Source organism: Dermochelys coriacea, chromosome 14 (genome assembly GCF_009764565.3).
Source record: "Dermochelys coriacea isolate rDerCor1 chromosome 14, rDerCor1.pri.v4, whole genome shotgun sequence".
NCBI lineage: Eukaryota > Metazoa > Chordata > Testudines > Dermochelyidae > Dermochelys > Dermochelys coriacea.
Genome location: NC_050081.1, coordinates 38,662,650 through 38,683,809, shown reverse-complemented (window position 1 = coordinate 38,683,809; position 21,160 = coordinate 38,662,650). Strand labels below are relative to the sequence as shown.

The window sequence follows — 21,160 nt, the reverse complement described above, 5'->3', positions numbered from 1 at the left end:
CAATAGCTATACCACACCACTGGCTAGCAATACTCAGAGGAGCTGTCAGGTTGCGGATAGCTGTGATGGGGATTTGGGGTAATGTGGAACCATTATCTGTCCAAAACGACCCTGCCAAATTGTACGTGTGGCTACGGGTGGGTAAAATCTTTCCCGTCAACAGCTGCATTTCAGTCCCTTCCATGGGGTCGCCTCCCATCTCCCTTTACCTCCAGGAAGTCATATTTTCTTGCATGACCTTATCTCCACTGACTGAGACCTGCCAATGTGCCATCACTCCCACCCACCGCCGCTCCAATCAGCCCCAGCTCGGGTGGCCAATTTTGGTTGGACGTACTCATGGAGGTTCCATCCCATGACATAACCCTTAATTAAAGATTAACCCTGAATTGCTGGAGACTGCAGGACAATGGTGGAAGTTTGCAACCCTAGGCCTCAGATGACAGCGTGGTTTAGGACAGGGGTGGGGGGAGAAGGGATGGCGCCTAGCAACTCAGAGTGAAGGTTTCGGGTGGTAGGTGGACTCACGGGAAGGGGTCTGAGAGTGGAGGGGGAGACGGGGCGCTTGTGTTGAGGGGCTGTAGTTCCTTGCTTTCGTGGGGTGTTGTTTTATCCACTGACCCTGTTTGTTTCACAACCTGCTTTGGGTGTTAAATTTGACAAGGGGTGCTTGTGAATTTCTACTGATGGGGAAAGCTACGAGATCTATCTGCAGCTGTGGGGAGAAAGTGAGGAGAGGTAGAGCCAGCGAGAGGGCTGGGAGTCAGGACTCCTGGGTTCTATAGTCAGTTCTGGTTAAGTGTGGTCTAGCAGAAAAAGATTCCCAGCCCCCCCCGACTCTAACCCACTAGTCCTCACTTCCATCCCAGAGCTGGGAGAGAACCCAGGAGTCCAGAACCCTTTGACAGGGGCCCCGATGTTTCTCAAGGGCGAGGGGGTCCGTGCAGCACTGAGCAGCATGGGGTGGGGTCCCTTTGCTACTACGGTACTTTCTGCAGTTTCTGTGGTGGGCTGAAACGTGCCAAGTTGCTCAGGACTCTGTCTTCACTTTCACCCCTGCGCATTGTGGTGAGAAACAGGAAATCCAGCATCTTGCATGGCTGCAGCTTTTGCGAAGGTGGCAGCAGGTGGGGCTGGGGGGACCAGGGGTGAGTTACAATTAGCTACAGAAGTGTCAGAGTCAGGGGCACGTGCGACGCACAAATAACTGACCACGGTTTCCGTCCCGTGAGCTGGAGTCGATCTCTAGGCACTTGGCTTGCAGTGCCAAAAATGCTTCTAGCCCTCACAGGTGCAAAGAAATCTCTCGAACCAGGACCGGGTGGGACCCATGCCTGAGTCTGTAGAGAGCCTGAGCCGATCGCTCTGAGAGGGGGGAGCTGCCCCAAATGTGATCCAGGCAGTGATGGGAGTGGGCTTGCTTCGGGGGCGGGTGTCTATCCTGCTAGAATTTTACTTTCCATCCAAATTTCCAATAGCTCATCTTTTTGTCCCAATTCAGGAGAAAAACAAGCGTTAAAATATAGATGGAAAATCATTTTTTTGAACATCTGACCTGGGAGTGCTTGAAATTCCACCCAACAACCCTTCCTCTTGTAGTTTGAGACGGGGTGAACAGCCTTATTTTCGAGCCTTCTATCACCTCCTCTTCTCTGTTTCAAGCTCTCCTCCTACACCGAGTCTGGACCTATGGTGTTTTCAAAACGAACAGTTACACTGGGGAAAAGTCAGAAGCCTGAAGAAACTCACCCCTTTCGTTCTGCTAGAACTTTCCTCTTAGCAAGGTGTGTCCTACATTTCCAAGACATATATTTCTGCGTGCAAATGTGTTTGTTTCAATAACATTGATATTTACGTAAGGAGAAGCAAATATGTTTCAAAATGCAACTACCACTGGGGTGAAGCTTGACAGGTATTATTATATAGAGAACATTATTTTTCTCAAAAAAAATCATTATTTCCCATAAATACAGCTAGCACTGGGGTGGAGCATATTGTGTCAGCAATTATATAAAGATGTAAACACACACACATATATACATATACTCACACACACTTTTTGTCCATGAGAAAACACATCGTTTTCCATAATTATTTTTTTCGAAAAATATCTTCGCTAAAGAGACACATTTTCCCCCAAAGTATTTTCCTTTTTAAAGTGATATCGTTTTTGTCAATGAGAACAGTTCACAAAGATATTTTTCTGTAGAAAGCAATTTCTGCATGGAAAGAACATTTTCCAGGAGAGAGTTTTCATTAAAAATGCTTTATTTAAAAGCTCTTGTGTTCCAGAAAGGTTTGACTTGATAGAACTGTTTTTAAATAAGCTAAAGGAAAACCTCTGGCCAGATCCCAGCCGGTGTCAAGAGGCCGCACCTCCACTGACCTCAGTGGGGCCAGGTACTGAGCTTCTGGAAATCCGTTCCATTGAAGACAGAAGCGCTACGGCCGACTGATCCCAGCAGGGATCTGGCCCCATTGACTTAGATGGAGCTACGACCAATGGACTCCCTGGCTGATTGCTTCTCCTGTGCTCTCTGTCTCTCTCTCCCCCCTGCTGTGTTCTCCTTGGGTTTCTGCGTCTTCTCCCTCTGCTGCTGGACAGGACAGGACAGTGTCCTGCTGCTCCGTCAGCTCTCCATTCGGCTGTCGGACAGACGGACCGCTCGGCAAGCTTCTCTCTGCTTTTCTCTCCTTTTCCTCACTCGCTCTCTGCCTACCCCTTGGCTGTCTGCTGACACACCGACTTTTATACCGACCTGTCAGGACTGTCTTGTGCATGACAACTGCCCACGTTCCAAACGGTCCGTCCTATTTTTAGCCTGCAGCCATTGTCTACCTCAGCGTTGTGATCTGCTGACCTTTCCCCTACTTCGGTTTTCCCGCCACTGCTACTTTTTAGTGCTACGGGATCTGCAGCTTCGAACGTGGGCCTGACTCTTGCTTAATTAAGATGGAAGTCAGGGATACACAATGGAGTCTGGGGAATTCCTCTGGTATCAGCATCATCCACGCAGGTCTTCGACCTGCAACTTATCGCACGTTGTTTCCCACGTTTAGGCAAAAAGGGAAGCAGCTTAGAGGGTAGCATAAATAAATCTCATAATTCAGGGTCAAGAGTTCGTCAGTTTCTTGTGTTTTTCTCAAGTGAGTTTGGTCTCCATATTTTTCAAAGGGGAAGTGTATTTGTTTCATAACTAGAGAGGAACTGACTGATTTGCGAACACTTCAACTGGGTCTGTAACAACATGGTGTTCCAGGGGAGGAGAAGTGGAGGGGAGGCCAGGAGGCCACAACTGTAGCTCACAATCTGAAAGGTCGGACTCAGATGCATGGGAAGCCAGGGGCTGGGATTAGCTCTGCACTTCCGGGACATGGGCCGAGAGATGGGCAGGAAGTTCCTGGGTCACTAGAAAATCGGATTCGAGCCTGAAGGGGAAGCTAAAGCAAATTGTGGTCAATCAAAATTCTAGCGAAATCCTCCAGTGCCACTGTGTCATGACCCCACTGGGGACTCATTTCCTGGAGTGCCGGCCCCATCCCTGAGCCGTTCACCTTTCTTATTCCTCAGGTAGACGAGCAATCCCAGGACCATGAAGACCAACCCGAGCACGCAGCCCCCGACCCCAGCCAGCCTCTTGCCCCTGGCAGAGTCAGTCTGTGCTTCTGTGAAAACAAGAGCAGAGGTGGTTCGGGCTCAGCCCAGCTTCTCCTTCCCTTTGTCACGTCCCCGCTCTCTGCCCCCGGGGTGGGGATGATGATCTGACACAGGCCCATCGCCTGTGGGGGCTCCACAGAGGTAGGGGTGCCCCTGGGCCTCGGGGTGGCCCCACACTCAGAGGCTCTTACCCCAGTGCACGGTGAGGGGGCCCCACAGGCCGGTGTGCTCCACCTGGCAGGTGTAGACGTCCCTGTGCCGGGGGCTCATCTCCAGCAACAGCAGGATCTGTCCAGTCTCTGTCGTGGAGCTGCTCTGTGGACACCATCCCACCCATCTGCTCCTGCCCATTCTCGAACCACTTCATTTCAATCCCTAAGAGGTAAAACCCCATCACGGGGTCCCTCACACCCAGCTCTGGAGGGGCCCTACCGCCAGAAGCTCTCAGCCCAGCCCAGCCAGTGACCTTGGAGCGGCCTCCCCGGCGCCCTGTGGGCTGTAGTCTTGTCAGGGCTCCATGTGGGTTGCTGGGCCAATGTCCCACGGGCAACCCACTTGCTACCTGGGCACCCTAGCTCAGCCTGAACGCCCTGCCAGGACCCTCACCTGGTTCACATGAACCCACCCGCGCCCACCGCCTTTGTGTATGTAGCAGTTTCTGACCCCTGCACCCAGGCTCTGGCTCCTACAGGCCCCAGTGGGGCCCGCTGGGCAGCCCCTCCCTGAAAGGTTTATTGAATGGCACAGGCCAGCGCCGGCTCCCTGCGGATCCTGGATCCCAGGGCGCCCCTAAGTGTCCAACGTGCCCCAAATGATCTAGAGGGAGAAGAATCCCATCCCTGACCCAGGGCTCTGATCTCCCAAGGCCCCGATCCAGTTCTCCCCTTGGGGCCCTCATCTCTGGAGCCGAGCATGGATCTAGCCCGAAGGTCCATATCCCCAGGAGAGGGGCCAATGCCCACGCCAGGACTGGTGCCGCCTGCTCAGGCTCTGGTCTCCCCTGGTCTAACGTCCTGGTAGCCCCTGGAAGGAGAGAGCAGCTGGGGGGGTTATGGGGTGTAACAGCCCCACCCCAGAGAGGGAGAGGACTCACCTGCGTCTGCTCCACCACAGCACCACGGCCACGGCGGCTACGGCCACAACCCCCAGGATGATGCCCACGGCCAGGCCGGGGCTCCAGCGCCTGCTCTGCCCTGTAAAACGGGGGGGGGGGGGGACCATGCTGGGAACGGGGACTGAAGTATGGGCCCTGTTTCCTCTGCCTCCCCCACAGTGTCCCCTGTAACCCCCACCCCAACCCACTGCCCTCAGCCCCCCACCCGGTTCCATCAGCCTCCCTCACAGTCTGCCCTGTACCCCCCACCCCAACCCACTGCCCGCAGCCCCCCCCCGTTCCCTCAGTCTCCCCCACAGTCCCCCTTGGTCCCCCCGACCCACTGCCCGCAGCCCCCCCACCCTGACCCTCTTTCCTCAGCCTCCCGTGCAGTCTCCCCCTGCTCACCCCACCCAGACCCAGTGCCCTCAGCCTTGCCCTACCCCAAGTGTCTTCCTTCAACCTCCCCCGTCATCCCACCCCTATCGCTCCCCCTGCTGTCTCACCCCCTCACCTTCCCCCATTCCCATCCTGCTCCCCTCTGTCTCATCCCCTCCAGACCCCTACCTGTCTCCCCAACCCCCCTGACCCACCCCAGCTCAGCCCTATTGTCTCCCCCTGCCCCACTGCACACTGCTCTCTCTACCCTGTCCCATTCATGCTCCCCTCATCCCCACCCTGCCCCCCCATCCCAGTCCTGTCCCATCCACCTCACCCCCACCCTGCTCACCCCATCCCAGTCCTGTCCCATCCCCCCCAGCCCCCACCCCGCTCCCCCCGTCCCAGTCCTGTCCCACTCAGTTCCTCCACCCTGCTTCTACTGGTCCATCATCACACACCCGCTGACACCCTCGACCTCCCTCCACCTGAATCCCACTGCCTGGACCCACCCCAGGCCCACTCAGTACGTTCAGGAAAGCCCCCAGAGACCACGACCGCACCCCCTCCCCCAGGGGCATGCACCTACCCCAGGGGATCAGCAGGCTTTGGCCCCCCAGGCTGCTGTGCTCCACCCGGCAGGCGTAGCTGTGCCCATCACCCGGCTCCACGGCCAGGGAGCTGCGCAGCTGGTAGGTCAGGTCCGCGTTGGGCAGGATCCCGCTGGAGTTCAGCTGCCCGCCCGGCACCACCTCCTCCCCGTCCTGCAGCCAGGCCACGCGGATGGGCCGGGGGTAGAAACCGGTGACCCGGCAAACCAGCAATAACGGCGCGGGGGTCCCGGCTGGGGGAGGCGCTCGGGCAAACACCACGGCGACCGGCCGCTCTGAGACAGGAGAGAGAGAAACGGGGCGGGGGAGAGGGGAAGATTCAGTCTGAGCCTCAGGGACTCACTAGCCAAGCCCAGCTCCATCCCCCGGGGTCAGGCGTTGGCCCTGCTGTCCTGGCCAGACCCTGCAGTTACCAGTGCTGAGGGAATCCCCCTTCACTTCCTGTCCTAAACTGCTGTGCAGTGCGGCTATGAACAGCTACTGTGCTCCACCCCAGATATAGCTGCATTTGTACACCAGGCAAGGGGTCCCTGGATTAACAGCCCCCTACCCCACCCCAGAGGTGGCTGCATCTCACAGTTGGGCGAGGGATCCCCATGTAAATAGCTCCCATACCCCACCCCAGAGGTGGCTGCATCTCAGCGAGTGGGGAGTGGTGTCCAGCCTCACCTTGCCTCTCCAGAGACTCTTTCCCATGCTTGACAAAGCTCTTGAGTTCATTGACACACGTTCTCAGGAGAAACCGAAGTGCAATGGCCACAGCTCTGTTATAGTTAAGAATCTCCTGGGTTTTGAGTGTCAGCTTATCCCCCCGCCGAGTGACCCATTTGCCAGTATCCATGTCAAGACTGACGAAGTCCTCCCCGGTCATCCCAGCATCACAGAATTGCCTCGAGGTGTTGTTGGGGTGGAGCTCGCAGCCCTCGGTGAACTGGGTAACAAAGGGGTCTGGAACAGGAAGGGCAGGGGGGACAAGGACAGGCCGTCCAGAGGTCACCGGGACGGAGGGAGGGGGCAGAAATAGAAAGATGGGGTGGGGGAATAAAGACATAATGTCAGGTGCAATGAAGATGTTTGGCCACAAGATGGGGGCCGAATTGTGGGGCGGCCCTGATTCCAGTTCAGGGTACGTTGCAGTTTCTGTTTAAAGCTGATTTTTCAAAGTGTTCTAACGTCCACATGCATAGTCGGATTGGCTCAAAAATCACTATGAGACATCGGGGCCTGAGACAGAGTTTGAGGGGCTAATTTGGGTTCACTTTGTCAGGGGGATCCTGAGATACAGACCCCGTCCCAAATAAATGCTTAATTATTTAGAATGTTATTTGTGATGCTCGAGAGAAAACTGTGGCCCTGAGCCTCAATACACTTACATCCCCGGGCTCCCCTGAGCTCAGAGCGCCCCGGTAGCAAGGACACGTTTGGCTTCCCGAGGTTACACAAGTCCCCGGGCCTTGGTTCTGTGTGTGGAGCAGTATGCCGGGCGGTGGTGCACCTCTGCCCACAGACGGTTCACACCTCTGCGAGGTGTTCTTTCCTCAGCAGCGACCCAGGGCATGACACACCGAGTCACGCTCGCTCAGTGGGAGAGGCTGTAACCTCCGAGCCCCGGGAGGACCCGTCCGAGCCCTGTCACCAAGAGGTTCCTGCGGCTGTGAGCTGTGAGGGCAGGGCCACCTGTCACACTGTCGTGAACGCACTTGCCCTGGCAGATTGCCTTGAAACTAGCTCTGCCCCAGCAAGGAGCAGGGGAGACTTTGTGGTGCAAATTTGGGGGCAGGTGGTGAAGGGTTCCTGAGAGAAAGTCTCACCCGAGGACCTGCTTTTAGTTCTCCAGCATCAGACACCCAGCGCAGACCCTGGGCTGAGCCGCTGAGAAGAGGCGTGCTGGGCTCTGTCCCATGCCCCGGGGCAGCGCTGGCTGTGAGGGGGGGGGGAGGCATTAGCTTAGTTCTGCATTTCCTGCCCATGTGTCAGTTTTCAAGGTTGAGGCAGGACAGGTGGCAGGTTGAGCAGCCTTCCCCCTCCTTTCCACTTCCCCCTCCTTCGACAAAGGCTTTTGGTAGGGCACATGGTTGCGAAAGACCATGAGCCTAGGGTCAGGGGTTGGGACATGGGGCCTTTCCCCTCTAGGGTGCACAGGCTAAAATCCGGCCCCAGAGCAGGGGACTGGCTCACTGGGGTGGAGAATGGGATTCAGGACCTTTCCTCTCTAGGGGACGCTGCCTCCATTCAGCCTCAGGGCCAGGGACTGGCAGTCTTGCCCTCGATCCACTCTGTCATGACACACTCAGCTGCTGCTGGGAGCGTGTCAGTTCTCAGCTCCCTGGTGGGTGCGGGAAGAGACCCCCTCAGACTGCACCATACTCACAGCCCTCTCCTTCTTCCTTAACCAGATCATTCATCATATAGATGAAGTTGGACAGATAGGTATAGATCAACGTCTCCAGGTCCTGCCACTCCTTCGGGGTGAGGCCCTGCTGGGCCCAGGGCTGCAGGAAGCGGATCTTGCAGGGGCTGCAGTCCAGGGAGTGGGTCTCCAGGTCGCCAACCAGGGCTGTCCCCACTATGTCTGTGGAGTTGGCGTTGTGGAAGATGACGGTTTGGAGCAGCCGTAGGGTGAGAGACCTTGGGGGGACAGGAGGGGAGGCTGTGGGGAGGGAAGAGGAAACAAGTGGAGGATAAAGCAGGTGGGGAGAGGGATTAATGAATCTCAGTCTCCTTAACACTCCCTGCGACCCCTAACCCACCTCCCCCCTCCTCCTACACCCCCAGCAAGGGTCACTAGCCCAGCGTGGTGCTGCCCCACCCTGGCATTACACCACCTGCACCCCCCCAGTAGCAAAAAGGGCAGGGAGGGAGGGTCCCCACTTACCGGCCAGAGCCCCCCATGCCCAGAGGAGGAGCAGCAGAGGGAGCAGCATCCCAGCAAGGGAATAGGGACTCAGGCAGATGTCCGGGCAGCAGGACGAGGGGCCCAGGGTTGCACACTTGTGCTCTCGGTTCCTCCCAGGCCGTCAATCTCTCTGCCCACTTCTCTCTTTCTCTGTCTCTGCTCAGCTCCGTCCTCGCAGCTGCCAGCCCCGAGCCAATCAGGGCAGAGGGAGTCGGGGAGCGGTGGCAGCGCGGGAAGGGGATCCCCGGCAGGAAGAGCAGAACCAGGGCCTGTCCCGGGGAGGTCAGTGTGTGTGAGACGCCCCCTCCATCACCTCTGCCATGGAGCAATGGGGCCAGTCCTGCCTGCCAGGGGACAGCACCCCCCACTTAGGGCTAGATTCACCCACAGACAAACCAGCCACGCACCTAGACCTTGAATTGGTGGGGGGTGGCCCCAAAATTACAGGCCAGCATCCTCCTCACCCCACCCAGGGGCTCCTGCCCACAACTGCACCCTCTGACCGGGCACCGCACCCCGAACCTGGCCTGGTTCGGGAGGGGAGACTTGGGGTGGTGGTAGTGGAAAGCAACCTCGCCCCCACTCACCCCGCAGCGGGAGTCCTGTCCCATGGGGCTGGGCCTGGCTCCCCCGGCAAGGGCTGCACCTGAGTGACGGGGGGAGATTGGGTGGGGGGAGGGGAGAAGGGTCAGAGCAGAATCAAGGGCAGAGCCCCCCCAACTGTCCCCTCATCCCAATGGCCCCTCCCCCAACCTGCCTCTCCCAATGGCCCCTCCCCCAACCTGCCCCTCCTGATAGCCCCTCCCCTTCATCCCAATGGCCCCTCCCCTTCCATCTCCCAATAGCCCCTTCCTCTCCCTGCCCCCTTTCCTATTGGCCACACTCCTGCTCCCTGCCCCTCCCTCCTGCTCATTAGCCCCTCCCACTCCATGGCCCCGCCTCCTTCTTCTCCTCCCAGGCCCCTCCCTTTCCCTCACTGGCTCAGCGGGACAGCCTATTAGAAGAAGCCGTCCTGTTTAAGTGTCACTAGTTGCCGGGCAGAGTCAGCCGGGGCAGCACGAGGGAGGACTGGCGGAGATAAAAAAGGGTGAGAAATGGGCGGGGAAGCGCTGCGAGGCGCCAACTGCCGCTGAGAGCGCGAGGAGGGAAGGGCCAACTGTCACTTGGAGTCCTGGCTCCCAGCCCCCCAGCTCTAACCACTAGACCCCACTCCCCTCCCAGGAGCAAGGAGAGAACCCAGGAGTCCGGGCTCCCAGCCCCCCGGCTCTAACCACTAGACCCCACTCCCTTCCCAGAGCTAGGGAGAGAACCCAGGAGTCCGGGTTCCCAGCACCAGCCCCCCCGCTCAAACCTTCTCAACCCCACTTTTCCCCTAGATGTGGGGCAAAGAACCCAGGAGTCCAGATCCCTTTGTCATTGTTCAGTTCGGAGCAGTGCAGATCTTGGGTGCTGATCTTGTTTTGGGGTGTGTGTGGGGGTGTCTGTGCTGCACCTGGCATGACAGGGGCCCCGATCTCTTTCAGGGAGATCTGCGTAGCGCCCGGGGGCCCCTTCAATGTCTGCGGCTGCAGTTTCTCTGGCAGGCCGGAGCACGCCGAGTGGCTCGGGGCTCTGTCAGCACTTGGTGAGAAACAGGAAATTCAGCAGCATTCACGGCCGCAGCTTTTGCAAAGGCAGCTGCAGGTGGGGCGGGGGGTGATTTACAGTGAGCGACAGACGTGTCGGAGTCAGAGCCGTGTGCGACGCACAAACAACTGACCATGGTTTCCGTCCCCTGAGCCGGAGCCGATCTCCAGGCGCTCAGCTTGCAGAGCCAAAAACACCTCTAGCCCTCAGGAGTGCAAAGAAATTTCTCCAAACCGGGGCGGGTGGGACCCATGCCTGAGTCTGCAGAGACCCTGAGCTGGTCGCTCTGAGAGGGGGGAGCTGCCCCAACTGTGATCTAGGCAGTGATGGGGGTGGGCTGGCTCTGTGGGCCTATAACCTGCTAGAACTAGGGAGAGAACCCAGGAGTCCAAGATACCACCCTCCTCTGCTCTAACCACTAGACCTCACTCCCCTCTCTGTGTACGTGCAGCACGAAGCAAATGGGTGTCACCCTCCAGCGAGGTGTTATTAGCAGCAAAAATGACTGATTCAGTTTAGATTTTCTGGGCTTCCTTCTGAAAATGTAACTCTCCCCAGCTCGAGGTGCAACCCTAAGACCTGGGAAAGTCTCAATGCCCTCGCGTGGGCACCCTCATTCTGCCCCCTTCCACCCCACTGAGCCAGTCCCCCAGCTCTGGGGCCAGATTGTAGCCTGTGCGCCCTAGGGGGAAAGGCCCCATGTCCCAGCCCCTGACCTGGCTCAAGGTCTTTCATGTCCCCTGTCAAAGGCCTTTGTCGAAGGAGGGGGAAGGCTGCTCACGGTGCCACCTGCCCTGCCCTATCTGAATGTTGAAAACTGACCCCTCTAGGAAACATGAAACACCCAACAAAAAATGGGATACACAGGAAATGCAGAGCTAAGATAATGCCTCCCCCACTGCGAGAGGAAAGGACAGAAAGGCAAAGAAATATATGTGGGATAAGGCAAGAGAGTCCTTGGCTTCCTCTTTCCTTAGATTCGACCCTCCCTATCCAGCACCTGTCATCTGGTAGGTTGGATCTTCCCATAAAGGGTCCCTCCCATCTCGAATAACGAGGAGTCAGTCGCGATAAGGGGGAAAACAAATGAAGTGTACTGAGCGATTGGTGTACAATGAATGGGGCAAAGCAAAGGAGGGAGTAAACAGCCAAATGATGCAATACAGTGATTTCCCCCAAATAAACCCTATAAACAGGACAGCGGCTGAAGGTGGCTGAGGGTAAGTGGAATGTGGCTGTCTGGCCTTCTCTTCTCCTTGCAGGGGATGGCAAAGTAGGTGCAGAGCCTGGAAGGAAAACCCGAGCCCCCTCCACCATGAGGATGGGGAGGTGAGTGCAAGTCAGACCCTCGCTGTCACTCAGAGGGACAGCCGCTGAGCAGCACTTGGGGCAGACTTATATACTCTGGCCTGGGACACCCCGTAGAAGGAGCAGAAAGCCCCTCCTGGGAAAGCCTGTGGAAAAGGCGCCCGAAGTTGTTTACCCCTTCTGAGGAGAAATAAAAGGCGGGAACACTGTGATCAGCTGGATCCCATGGGCACAAACTCCATTTTGAAAATCAGTATGGGATCCTGAAATTATACACAACATACAAAATGGATATAACGCAACAATCACCCTCACAGCCAGCGCTGCCCCGGGGCATGGGACAGAGCCCAGCACGCCTCTTCTCAGCGGCTCAGCCCAGGGTCTGCGCCAGGTGTCTGATGCTCGAGCACTAAAAGCAGGTCCTCGGGCGAGACTTTCTCTCAGGAACCCCTTCACCACCTGCCCCCAAATTTGCACCACACACTCTCCCCTGCACCTTGCTAGTTTCATGGCAATCTGCCGGGGCATGTGCGTTTCACGACAGGGTGACAGCCGGCCCTGTGATCACAGCTCACAGCCGCAGGAACCTTTCGGTGACAGGGCTTGGATGGGTCCTCCCGAGGCTCAGAGACGTTGCAGCCTTTCCCGTGTTACTCCATGTGTCACGCCCTGAGCACTGTTCCCTCTAAGCTGTGCACGTGTGCACACGCACACAGACCCTAAACCCCGTGCACATGGCGAAACACTGTGCGTACAAACATTTGCACAGAAGCACAACTATTTTTTGCACATGCAGCCTGTCAAAAATGAGAGGGAACATTGGCCCTGAGCCCGGTGTACCGCTCCACACACAGAACCAAGGCCCAGTGACTTCTGTAATTTCGGGAAGCCAAACGTGTCCTGCTACTGGGGCGGCTCTGAGCTCAGGGGAGCCCAGGGATGTAAGTGTATTGAGGCTCAGGGCCACAGTTTTCTCTCGAGCATCACAAATAACGTTCCGACTAATTAAGCATTTATTTGGGATGGGGTCTGTATCTCAGGATCCCCCCAACAAAGTGACCCCAAATTAGCACCACAAACTCTGCCTCAGGCCTCGATGTCTCTCAGTGATTTTCAAGCCAATCTGATTTTGCACGTGGCTCTTAGAGCACAAATCAGCTTTAAACAGTAACTGCAACTTGTCCTGCACTTCATCCAGGGCTGCCCCACAATCCCACTGCCCTCCAGTGACCGAATGTCCTCATTGCACCTAACATCTCTCTATTTCCCCCCAGTGACCTCCAGACCACCCCCCTGCCCTTCCTCTTCCAGACCCCTTTGTTACCCAGGGCTCCTGAAAACAACTTGTGTCAATAAGACTAAGAGCTTTGTCTGCTACGGGAAAGAGTCACTGGAGAGGCAACACTACTCCCCACTTGCTGATATGTAGCCCCCTCTGGGATTGGGTAGAGGGCTATATATAGAGGGATCTCTTGCCTAGTGTACAAATGCAGTCATATCTGGGGTGGAGCGATTTCACGGCTGCACTGCACAGCAGTTTAGGACAGGAAGTGAAGGGGGATTCCCTCACCACTGGTAACTGCAGGGTCTGGCCAGGACAGCGGGGCCAACGCCTGACCCCAGGGAATGGAGCTGGGCTTGGCTAGTGAGTCCCCTCTCCCCCGCCCTATCTCTCTCCCTCCTGTCTCAGAGCGGCCAGTCGTGGTGGTGTTTTCCCGAGCGCCTCCCCCAGCCGGGACCCCCGCGCCGTTACTGCTGGTTTGCCGGGTCACTGGTTTCTACTCCCGGCCCATCCGCGTGGCCTGGCTGCAGGACGGGGAGGAGGTGGCGCCGGGCTGGCGGCTGAACTCCAGCGGGATCCTGCCCAACGCGGACCTGACCTACCAGCTGCGCAGCTCCCTGGCCGTGGAGCCGGGCGATGGGCACAGCTACGCCTGCCGGGTGGAGCACAGCAGCCTGGGGGGCCAGAGCCTGCTGATCCCCTGGGGTAGCTGCATGTCCATGGGGAGGGGTGCGGTTGTGGACTCTGGGGGCTCTTCCTGCATGTCTTGAATGGGATGGGGGTGGGTCCAGGCAGGGGGATTGGGGCGCAGCGAAACATAGGGTGTGGGTGGGTGCTGTGGAGATGGACCAGAGGGAGCAGGATGGAGGAGCTGAGGGGGATGGGACAGGACTGGGACGGGGGGGAGCAGGGTACGGGCTGATGGGAGCATGAATAGGATGGGGTGGAGAGAGCTGTGTGGAGTGGGGCAGGGGAAGCAAGGCGGGCAGGACTGGGGAAGAGGGGCAGGGATCAGACAGAACGGAGCAGGACTGGAATGGGAGGAAGCTGAGAGGGTGGGAATGTGGGGGGAGCAGTGAGTATGACAGATTGGACCCCCCTTCCGGGGTGCCACCTGATGTGCTGGGGTCCCACTGAGCCTGCCTGTCCCACTAGCCTGGGTTCCCCGCACTCTGTGCTGCTGTAACAGGCTCTCAAGGCCCCTTTCAGCACACACACAGGTAGGGACCCCCCCAGCGTAGAATCACACAGAGTCTGCAATCAGCTCTGGGTGGGAGGACTCAGCTCAGGGAATTGCCCAGCACTCTGGTGCACATACCCTCTGGAGTATAAACCCCAAATTATATTGTCTGGCACTGCATAGAGATCTAAATAGCATAAGATCATGAAATTCGCCCCCTCCCCCAATGTGGAGGAAGATATCCACAGCTTTTTGCCCCCCAAGTCATGAAGTGCACAAACTGGGTTTTGGAATAAACAAAAACCAAGTTTGTTAACTACAAAAGGTAAATGTTAAGTGGCAAACAGAACAAAGCAGATTACTGAGCAAATAAAACAAAACCCGCAAACTAAGCTGAACACACTGAGGAATACTGGCTACAAATAATAATTTCTCACCTTAAATGTTGTTTCAAGCAGGTCGCAGAGTTTCTTGAAGGTAAACTGCACGGCTTGCAGCCTAAATCTCCAGGGATCCCTTTTACAGGTTAATCTGTCTTGCCTGGGCTCAGCCTCTATCTCCCCCAGCCTAGTTCCTTTATTTCTTCAGGTGTTCACAGCACTCTTCCTTCTTGGGCAGGGGAGTCAGTGGAGAAGAGCCCAGATTAACTCACTCCCCAGCCTTAAATTGCATATGGCAGGAATGCTTTGTTTCCTAGTTTGACCCCCACCCCTTTCCCATGGAAAAGTACCAGCATTTCAAGATGGTATCCTGTACCAGGTGACATGATCACCTGCCCCGGCAGTGTCAAAGCATGCCAGGAAACTTCTCAGGAAGCAGGGAGATTAGTATTTTCAAAGTCCTACTGTCCTTCCTAATGGCCCATCCAGGCTGATTGCACGCTGTCTGGTGGGCATCCCCCAAGGACACACCCAGTTGTAATATGTTACCAAGTCACTATTCCAAACTTCAGATACAGAAATGATACATGGATACAAATTGGATAATCACATTCAGGAAATCATAACTTTTCCAATGAAACCTCACATGAGCCATCTTGCATAAAACATATCTTAGTTCTGCCACATTCATATCATAACAATATTTCTATAAAGAATATGGGGCGTAATGTCACAGTGAGGGTGGGACAGAAGGAGAGGCTGAGGGAACAGGGTTGGGGGAGCTGAGGGCAGTGGATCGGGGTGGGGGCAGCAGGGGGACTGTGGGGGAGGCTGAGGGAACAGGGATGGGGTGGGAGGGCCGAGGGCAGTGGATCTGGGCTGGGGGAGCAGCAGGGGAAACTGAGGGAACAGGGTTAGGGAAGGGGATGATGGAGGGCAGGGGGTTAGTGTAGGAGGAGCACTGCGGGGGGACCGTGAGGAAGGCAAAGGGAGCTGGGATGGGGTGGGGAGCTGAGGGCAGTGTGCCGGGTGAGATGATTGGGGGTACTGCAGGGGAGGCAGAGGGAACAGGGTCCATACTCCTGTGCCCGTTCCGAGTGCGTCACCCCCTGTGTTTTACAGGATGCGGCATGTACTGGGGCTCTGGCCTGATTGTTGGCATCATCCTGGAGGTTCTGGCCGTGGTGCTGTGGCGGAGCAGACGCAGGTGAATCCTCTCCCTCTCTGGGGTAGGGGTGGAGGGGGTTGTTACACCCCATAACCCATCCCCTACTATTTCTTTCCAGGGGCTACCAGGGCGTTGGATCAGGGGGGCCCAGGGTCTGAGGGGGCAGCACCAGCCCAGGTGTGAGAATCGGGCCCTCTTCTGGGGACATGGACCTCCAGACTGGATCTGTGCCCGGCTCCAGATCTGAGGGCCCCAAGGGCCGGTCTGGATCCAAGCACTGGGAGATCGGGGCCCCAAGTAGCTGGTGGTTTGTTTAATACAGAGAGCTGGATAATGCAGGCTCAGATAAACAGGAATAGAGACATAGAAGTATTCGGTATATAGAAGAAACATAGATTGCAATTCTATTAATTTTATTTTATTGTAATTATTGATGGCACTGGTAGGCTTTGAATTTGCTTAAACATTGTAAATATAACAATAAATATTGTGTCCAAAGGATACTATATATTGTGGTTAGGAAAACAAAAGTTCAGTGTTTAATTTTAATAGCAGAAAACCATGGATTTTTATGTTTTCTTCACTGGAGAATTTGGAGGTTTTCTGTCGCGGGAAACAAGGATCCCTGGAAATGAGTCCCCAGCGAAGCCATGATGAGCAGACAGCCGGGGTGGTGTCCATAGAGCTGCTCCGCAACGGAGACTGGACCTTCCAGATCCTGCTGATGCTGGAGTTGACACCCCCCACAACTCCAGCGCAGGGACGTCTACACCAGCCAGATGGAGCACACCAGCCTGTGGGGACCCCTCACCATGCACTGTGGGAGGAGCCTCTTAGTGTGGGGCCACCCCTGAGCCCGCAGGGGCACCCTCGCTCTGTGGAGACCCCTCAGGTGATGGGCCTGTGTCAGATCATCATCCCCACCCCGGGGGCAGAGAGCGGGGACGTGACAAAGGGAAGGAGAAGCTGGGCTGAGCCCGAACCGCCTCTGCTCTTGTTTTCACAGAAGCACAGACTGACTCTGCCAGGGGCAAGACGCTGGCTGGGGTCGGGGGCTCTGTGCTCGGGTTGGTCTTCATGGTCCTGGGATTGCTCATCTACCTGAGGAATAAGAAAGGTGAACGGCTCAGGGATGGGGCCGGCACTCCAGGAAATGAGTCCCCAGTGGGGTCATGACACAGTGGCACTGGAGGATTTCGCTAGAATTTTGATTGACCACAATTTGCTTTAGCTTCCCCTTCAGGCTCGAATCCGGTTTTCTAGTGACCCAGGAACTTCCTGCCCATCTCTCGGCCCATGTCCCGGAAGTGCAGAGCTAATCCCAGCCCCTGGCTTCCCATGCATCTGAGTCCGACCTTTCAGATTGTGAGCTACAGTTGTGGCCTCCTGGCCTCCCCTCCACTTCTCCTCCCCTGGAACACCATGTTGTTACAGACCCAGTTGAAGTGTTCGCAAATCAGTCAGTTCCTCTCTAGTTATGAAACAAATACACTTCCCCTTTGAAAAATATGGAGACCAAACTCACTTGAGAAAAACACAAGAAACTGACGAACTCTTGACCCTGAATTATGAGATTTACTTATGCTACCCTCTAAGCTGCTTCCCTTTTTGCCTAAATGTCGGAAACAACGTGCGATAAGTTCAGGTCGAAGACCTGCGTGGTGATGCTGATACAGAGGAATTCCCCAGACTCCATTGTGTATCCCTGACTTCCATCTTAATTAAGCAGAGTCAGGCCCACGTTCGAAGCTGCAGATCCCGTAGCACTAAAAAGTAGCAGTGGCGGGAAAACCGAAGTAGGGGAAAGGTCAGCAGATCACACGCTGAGGTAGACAATGGCTGCAGGCTAAAAATAGGACGGACCGTTTGGAACGTGGGCAGTTGTCATGCACAAGACAGTCCTGACAGGTCAGTATAAAAGTCGGTGTGTCAGCAGACAGCCAAGGGGTAGGCAGAGAGCGAGTGAGGAAAAGGAGAGAAAAGCAGAGAGAAGCTTGCCTGAGCGGTTCCGTCTGTCCGACAGCCGAATGGAGAGCTGACGGAGCAGCAGGACACTGTCCTGTCCTGTCCAGCAGCAGAGGGAGAAGACCAGAAACCCAAGGAGAACACAGCAGGGGGGAGAGGAGAGACAGAGAGCACAGGAGAAGCAATCAGCCAGGGAGTCCATTGGTCGTAGCTCCATCTAAGTCAATGGGGCCAGATCCCTGCTGGGATCAGTCGGCCGTAGCGCTTCTGTCTTCAATGGAACGGATTTCCAGAAGCTCAGTACCTGGCCCCACTGAGGTCAGTGGAGGTGCGGCCTCTTGACAACCGGCTGGGATCTGGCCAGAGGTTTTCCTTAGCTTATTTAAAAACAGTTCTATCAAGTCAAACCTTTCTGGAACACAAGAGCTTTTAAATAAAGCATTTTTAATGAAAACTCTCTCCTGGAAAATGTTCTTTCCATGCAGAAATTGCTTTCTACAGAAAAATATTTTGTGAACTGTTCTCATTGACAAAAACGATATCACTTTAAAAAGGAAAATACTTTGGGGGAAAATGTGTCTCTTTAGCGAAGATATTTTTCGAAAAAATAATTATGGAAAACGATGTGTTTTCTCATGGACAAAAAGTGTGTGTGAGTATATGTATATATTGTGTGGTGTTTACATCTTTATATAATTGCGTGACACAATATGCTCCACCCCAGTGCTAGCTGTATTATGGGAAATATGATTTTTTTTTGAGAAAATATGTCTCTATATAATAATACCTGTCAAGCTTCACCCCAGTGGTAGTTGCATTTGAAACATATTTGCTTCTCCTTACGTAAATATCAATGTATGAAACAAACACATTTGCACGCAGAAATATATGTCTTGGAAATGTAGGAACACCTTGCTAAGAGGAAAGTTCTAGCAGAACGAAGGGGTGAGTTTCTTCAGGCTTCTGACTTTTCCCCAGTGTAACTGTTCGTTTTGAAAACACATAGGTCCAGACTCGGGTGTAGGAGGAGAGCTTGAAACAGAGAAGAGGAGGTGATAGAAGGCTCGAAAATAAGGCTGTTCACCCCGTCTCAAACTACAAGAGGAAGGGTTGTTGGGTGGAATTTCAAGCACTCCCAGGTCAGATGTTCAAAAAAACCGATTTTTCCATCTATATTTTAACGCTTGTTTTTCTCCTGAATTGGGACAAAAAGATGAGCTATTGGAATTTGGGTGGAAAGTAAAATTCTAGCAGGATAGACACCCCCCCCCCCCGAAGCAAGCCCACTCCCATCACTGCCTGGATCACATTTGGGGCAGCTCCCCCACTCTCAGAGCGATCGGCTTCAGGCTCTCTACAGACTCAGGCATGGGTCCCACCCGGCCCTGGTTCGAGAGATTATCTTTGCACCTGTGAGGGCTAGAAGCATTTTTGGCACTGCAAGTTGAGCGACTAGAGATCAACTCCAGCTCACGGGACAGGAACCGTGGCAGTTATTTGTGCGTCGCACTCGGCCCTGATTCCGATGCTTCTGTAGCTGATTGTAACTGCACCCCTGTCCCCCCTTTCTCCCCCAGCTGCCACCTTTGCAAAAGCTGCAGCCATGCAAGAGGCTGAATTTCTGTTTCTATCAGGATGTGCAAGGATGAAAGTGAAGACAGAGCCCCGAGCAGCTCGGCATGTTTCAGCCCACCACGAGAAACTCAGAAAGTACCAGTAGCAAATGGACCCTCCCTCATGTTGCTGAGGTGCTGCACAGACCCCCTCCCCTCTGAGAAAGATCAGGACCCCTGTCGTGCCAGGCTCTGCACAGACCTAAACTGAAGGATGACAAAGGGTCTGGACTCCTGGTTTTCTCCCCAGCCTCTGTGATGGGAGTGGGGACTAGTGGGTTAGAGTCAAGGGGGCATGGGAGTCTTTTTCTGCTGGACCACACTTAAGCAGAACTTGCGATAGAACCCAGGAGTCCTGACTCCCAGCCCTCCCCCCGGCTCCACCTCTCCTCACTCTCTCCCCACAGCTGCAGAGTGCAAACAGAACGGGGCAGAGAAACCCCAAAAGCTGGTGGATATTCCAATACTTAGATTTACCCAGCCAGCCCAAAACAGCCTCCCTCTGGTTTCTCAGAAGTCCAAACAACACAGTTCCCTTAAACTGCCCAGCCTCGTTGCATTTCAAAGCTCTGTTCATTTACAGATCTTTCTAACCCGTCTGTAAAGTTGGGCCATGGATCAGGTCAGTCTGGGAATTCATTAACTCTTTCTGGCCCAGTCCCCTTTCAGTGAGATAACGTCACAGCCCCAAGGCAAAATTGATGCAGGAAGGGATGACACAAAGATCGCTGAGTGCATCCCAAGAGCTCCCTATCCTTGGTTCTGTTTTACTACAGCTAGTATTGGGTTAGAAGCCGTACCAGTGTATAACAGAAATGGTTGATCCAAGTCATGTCCCATAACGTGATTTAATCTCTTTATAACTCAAGGTAAAACTTGGCGAGAACAATAGTGGATTGGATCTGCTGATGCAGCAGGATTCCTAAAAGAACAGGAGGACTTGTGGCACCTTAGAGACTAACAGATTTATTTGAGCATAAGCTTTCGTGAGCTACAGCTCACTTCATCGGATGCCTTCAGTGGAAAATACGGTGGGGAGATTTTAAATACACAGAGAACATGAAACAATGGGTGTTACCCTACACACTGTAAGGAGAGTGATCACTTAAGGTGAGCTATTACCAGCAGGAGAGCGGGCAGGGGGGGAACATTTTGTCATGATAATCGGGGTGGGCCATTTCCAGTAGTTGACAAGAACCGCTGAGGAACAGTGGAGGGTGGGGGGGTGCGATAAACATGGGGAAATAGTTTTACTTTGTGTAATGACCCATCCACTCCCAGTCTCTATTCAAGCCTAAGTTAATTGTGTCCAGTTTGCAAATTAATTCCAATTCAGCAGTCTCTCCTGGGAGTCTGTTTTTGAAGCTTTTTTGTTTGAAGTATTTCCACTCTCAGGTCTGTAATCGAGTGACCAGTAGAGATTGAAGTGGTTTTCCCTAGATCCATCTCTGTGTGTCCATCCGTCCACCTACCCTATCCCTAGGATCCATCTCTGTCCATCCATCCGCCTACCCCACCCCTAGATCCATCTCTGTGTGTCCATCCGTCCACCTACCCCACCCCAGATCCATCTCTGTGTGTCCATATCCGTCCACCCACCCCATCCCTAGATCCATCTCTGGTCCATCCTTCACCTACCCCACCCTAGATCCATCTCTGTGTGTCCTCGTCCACCCACCCCATCCCTAGATCCATCTCTGTCCATCCATCCACCTACCCCAACCCCTAGATCCATCTCTGTCCATCCATCCACCTACCCCACCCCTAGATCATCTCTGTGTGTCCATCTGTCCACCCACCCCATCCCTAGATCCATCTCTTTGGTCCATCCGCCACCTACCCCACACCCTAGATCCATTTCTGTCTGTCCATCCATCCACCTACCCCACCCTAGATCCATCTCTGTCTGTCCACTCTGTCCTTCTACCCTACCCACTATATTCAGCGCTGTCTGTCCATATACCCTATCCCTAGATCCATCTCTGTCTACCATTCTGCCCTA

The 21,160-nt window shown here is 54.8% G+C and overlaps 2 protein-coding genes across 7 annotated transcripts in view; both read right to left on the bottom strand.

Moving 5' to 3' along the window:
* Nucleotides 1–21,160, bottom strand: part of LOC119843178 (tyrosine-protein phosphatase non-receptor type substrate 1-like) — a 59,947-nt gene that overhangs the window by 8,642 nt on the left and 30,145 nt on the right. The gene's annotated exons all lie outside the window — the stretch shown is intronic.
* On the bottom strand, nt 738–9,094 carry LOC119842856 (T-cell surface glycoprotein CD1b-3-like). Of its 4 annotated transcripts, none has more exons than XR_005288822.2 (7): nt 8,616–9,094; nt 8,112–8,390; nt 6,410–6,688; nt 5,719–6,015; nt 4,752–4,851; nt 3,556–3,666; nt 738–1,687 (listed from the first exon to the last, which is right to left on the bottom strand). XR_005288822.2 is itself a non-coding variant. In XM_038371556.2 (6 exons), the coding sequence occupies exons 1-6, from the start codon at nt 8,662–8,664 to the stop codon at nt 3,654–3,656; spliced, it is 1,017 nt and encodes a 338-aa protein (XP_038227484.1). In that variant the 5' UTR covers nt 8,665–9,094; the 3' UTR covers nt 2,183–3,653. The 4 variants fall into 4 exon arrangements, 2 of the variants coding, with proteins under 2 accessions (XP_038227484.1, XP_043353159.1); XR_006275679.1 differs by lacking the exon at nt 738–1,687 and adding an exon at nt 2,183–3,429; XM_038371556.2 differs by lacking the exon at nt 738–1,687 and having other exon boundaries at nt 2,183–3,666.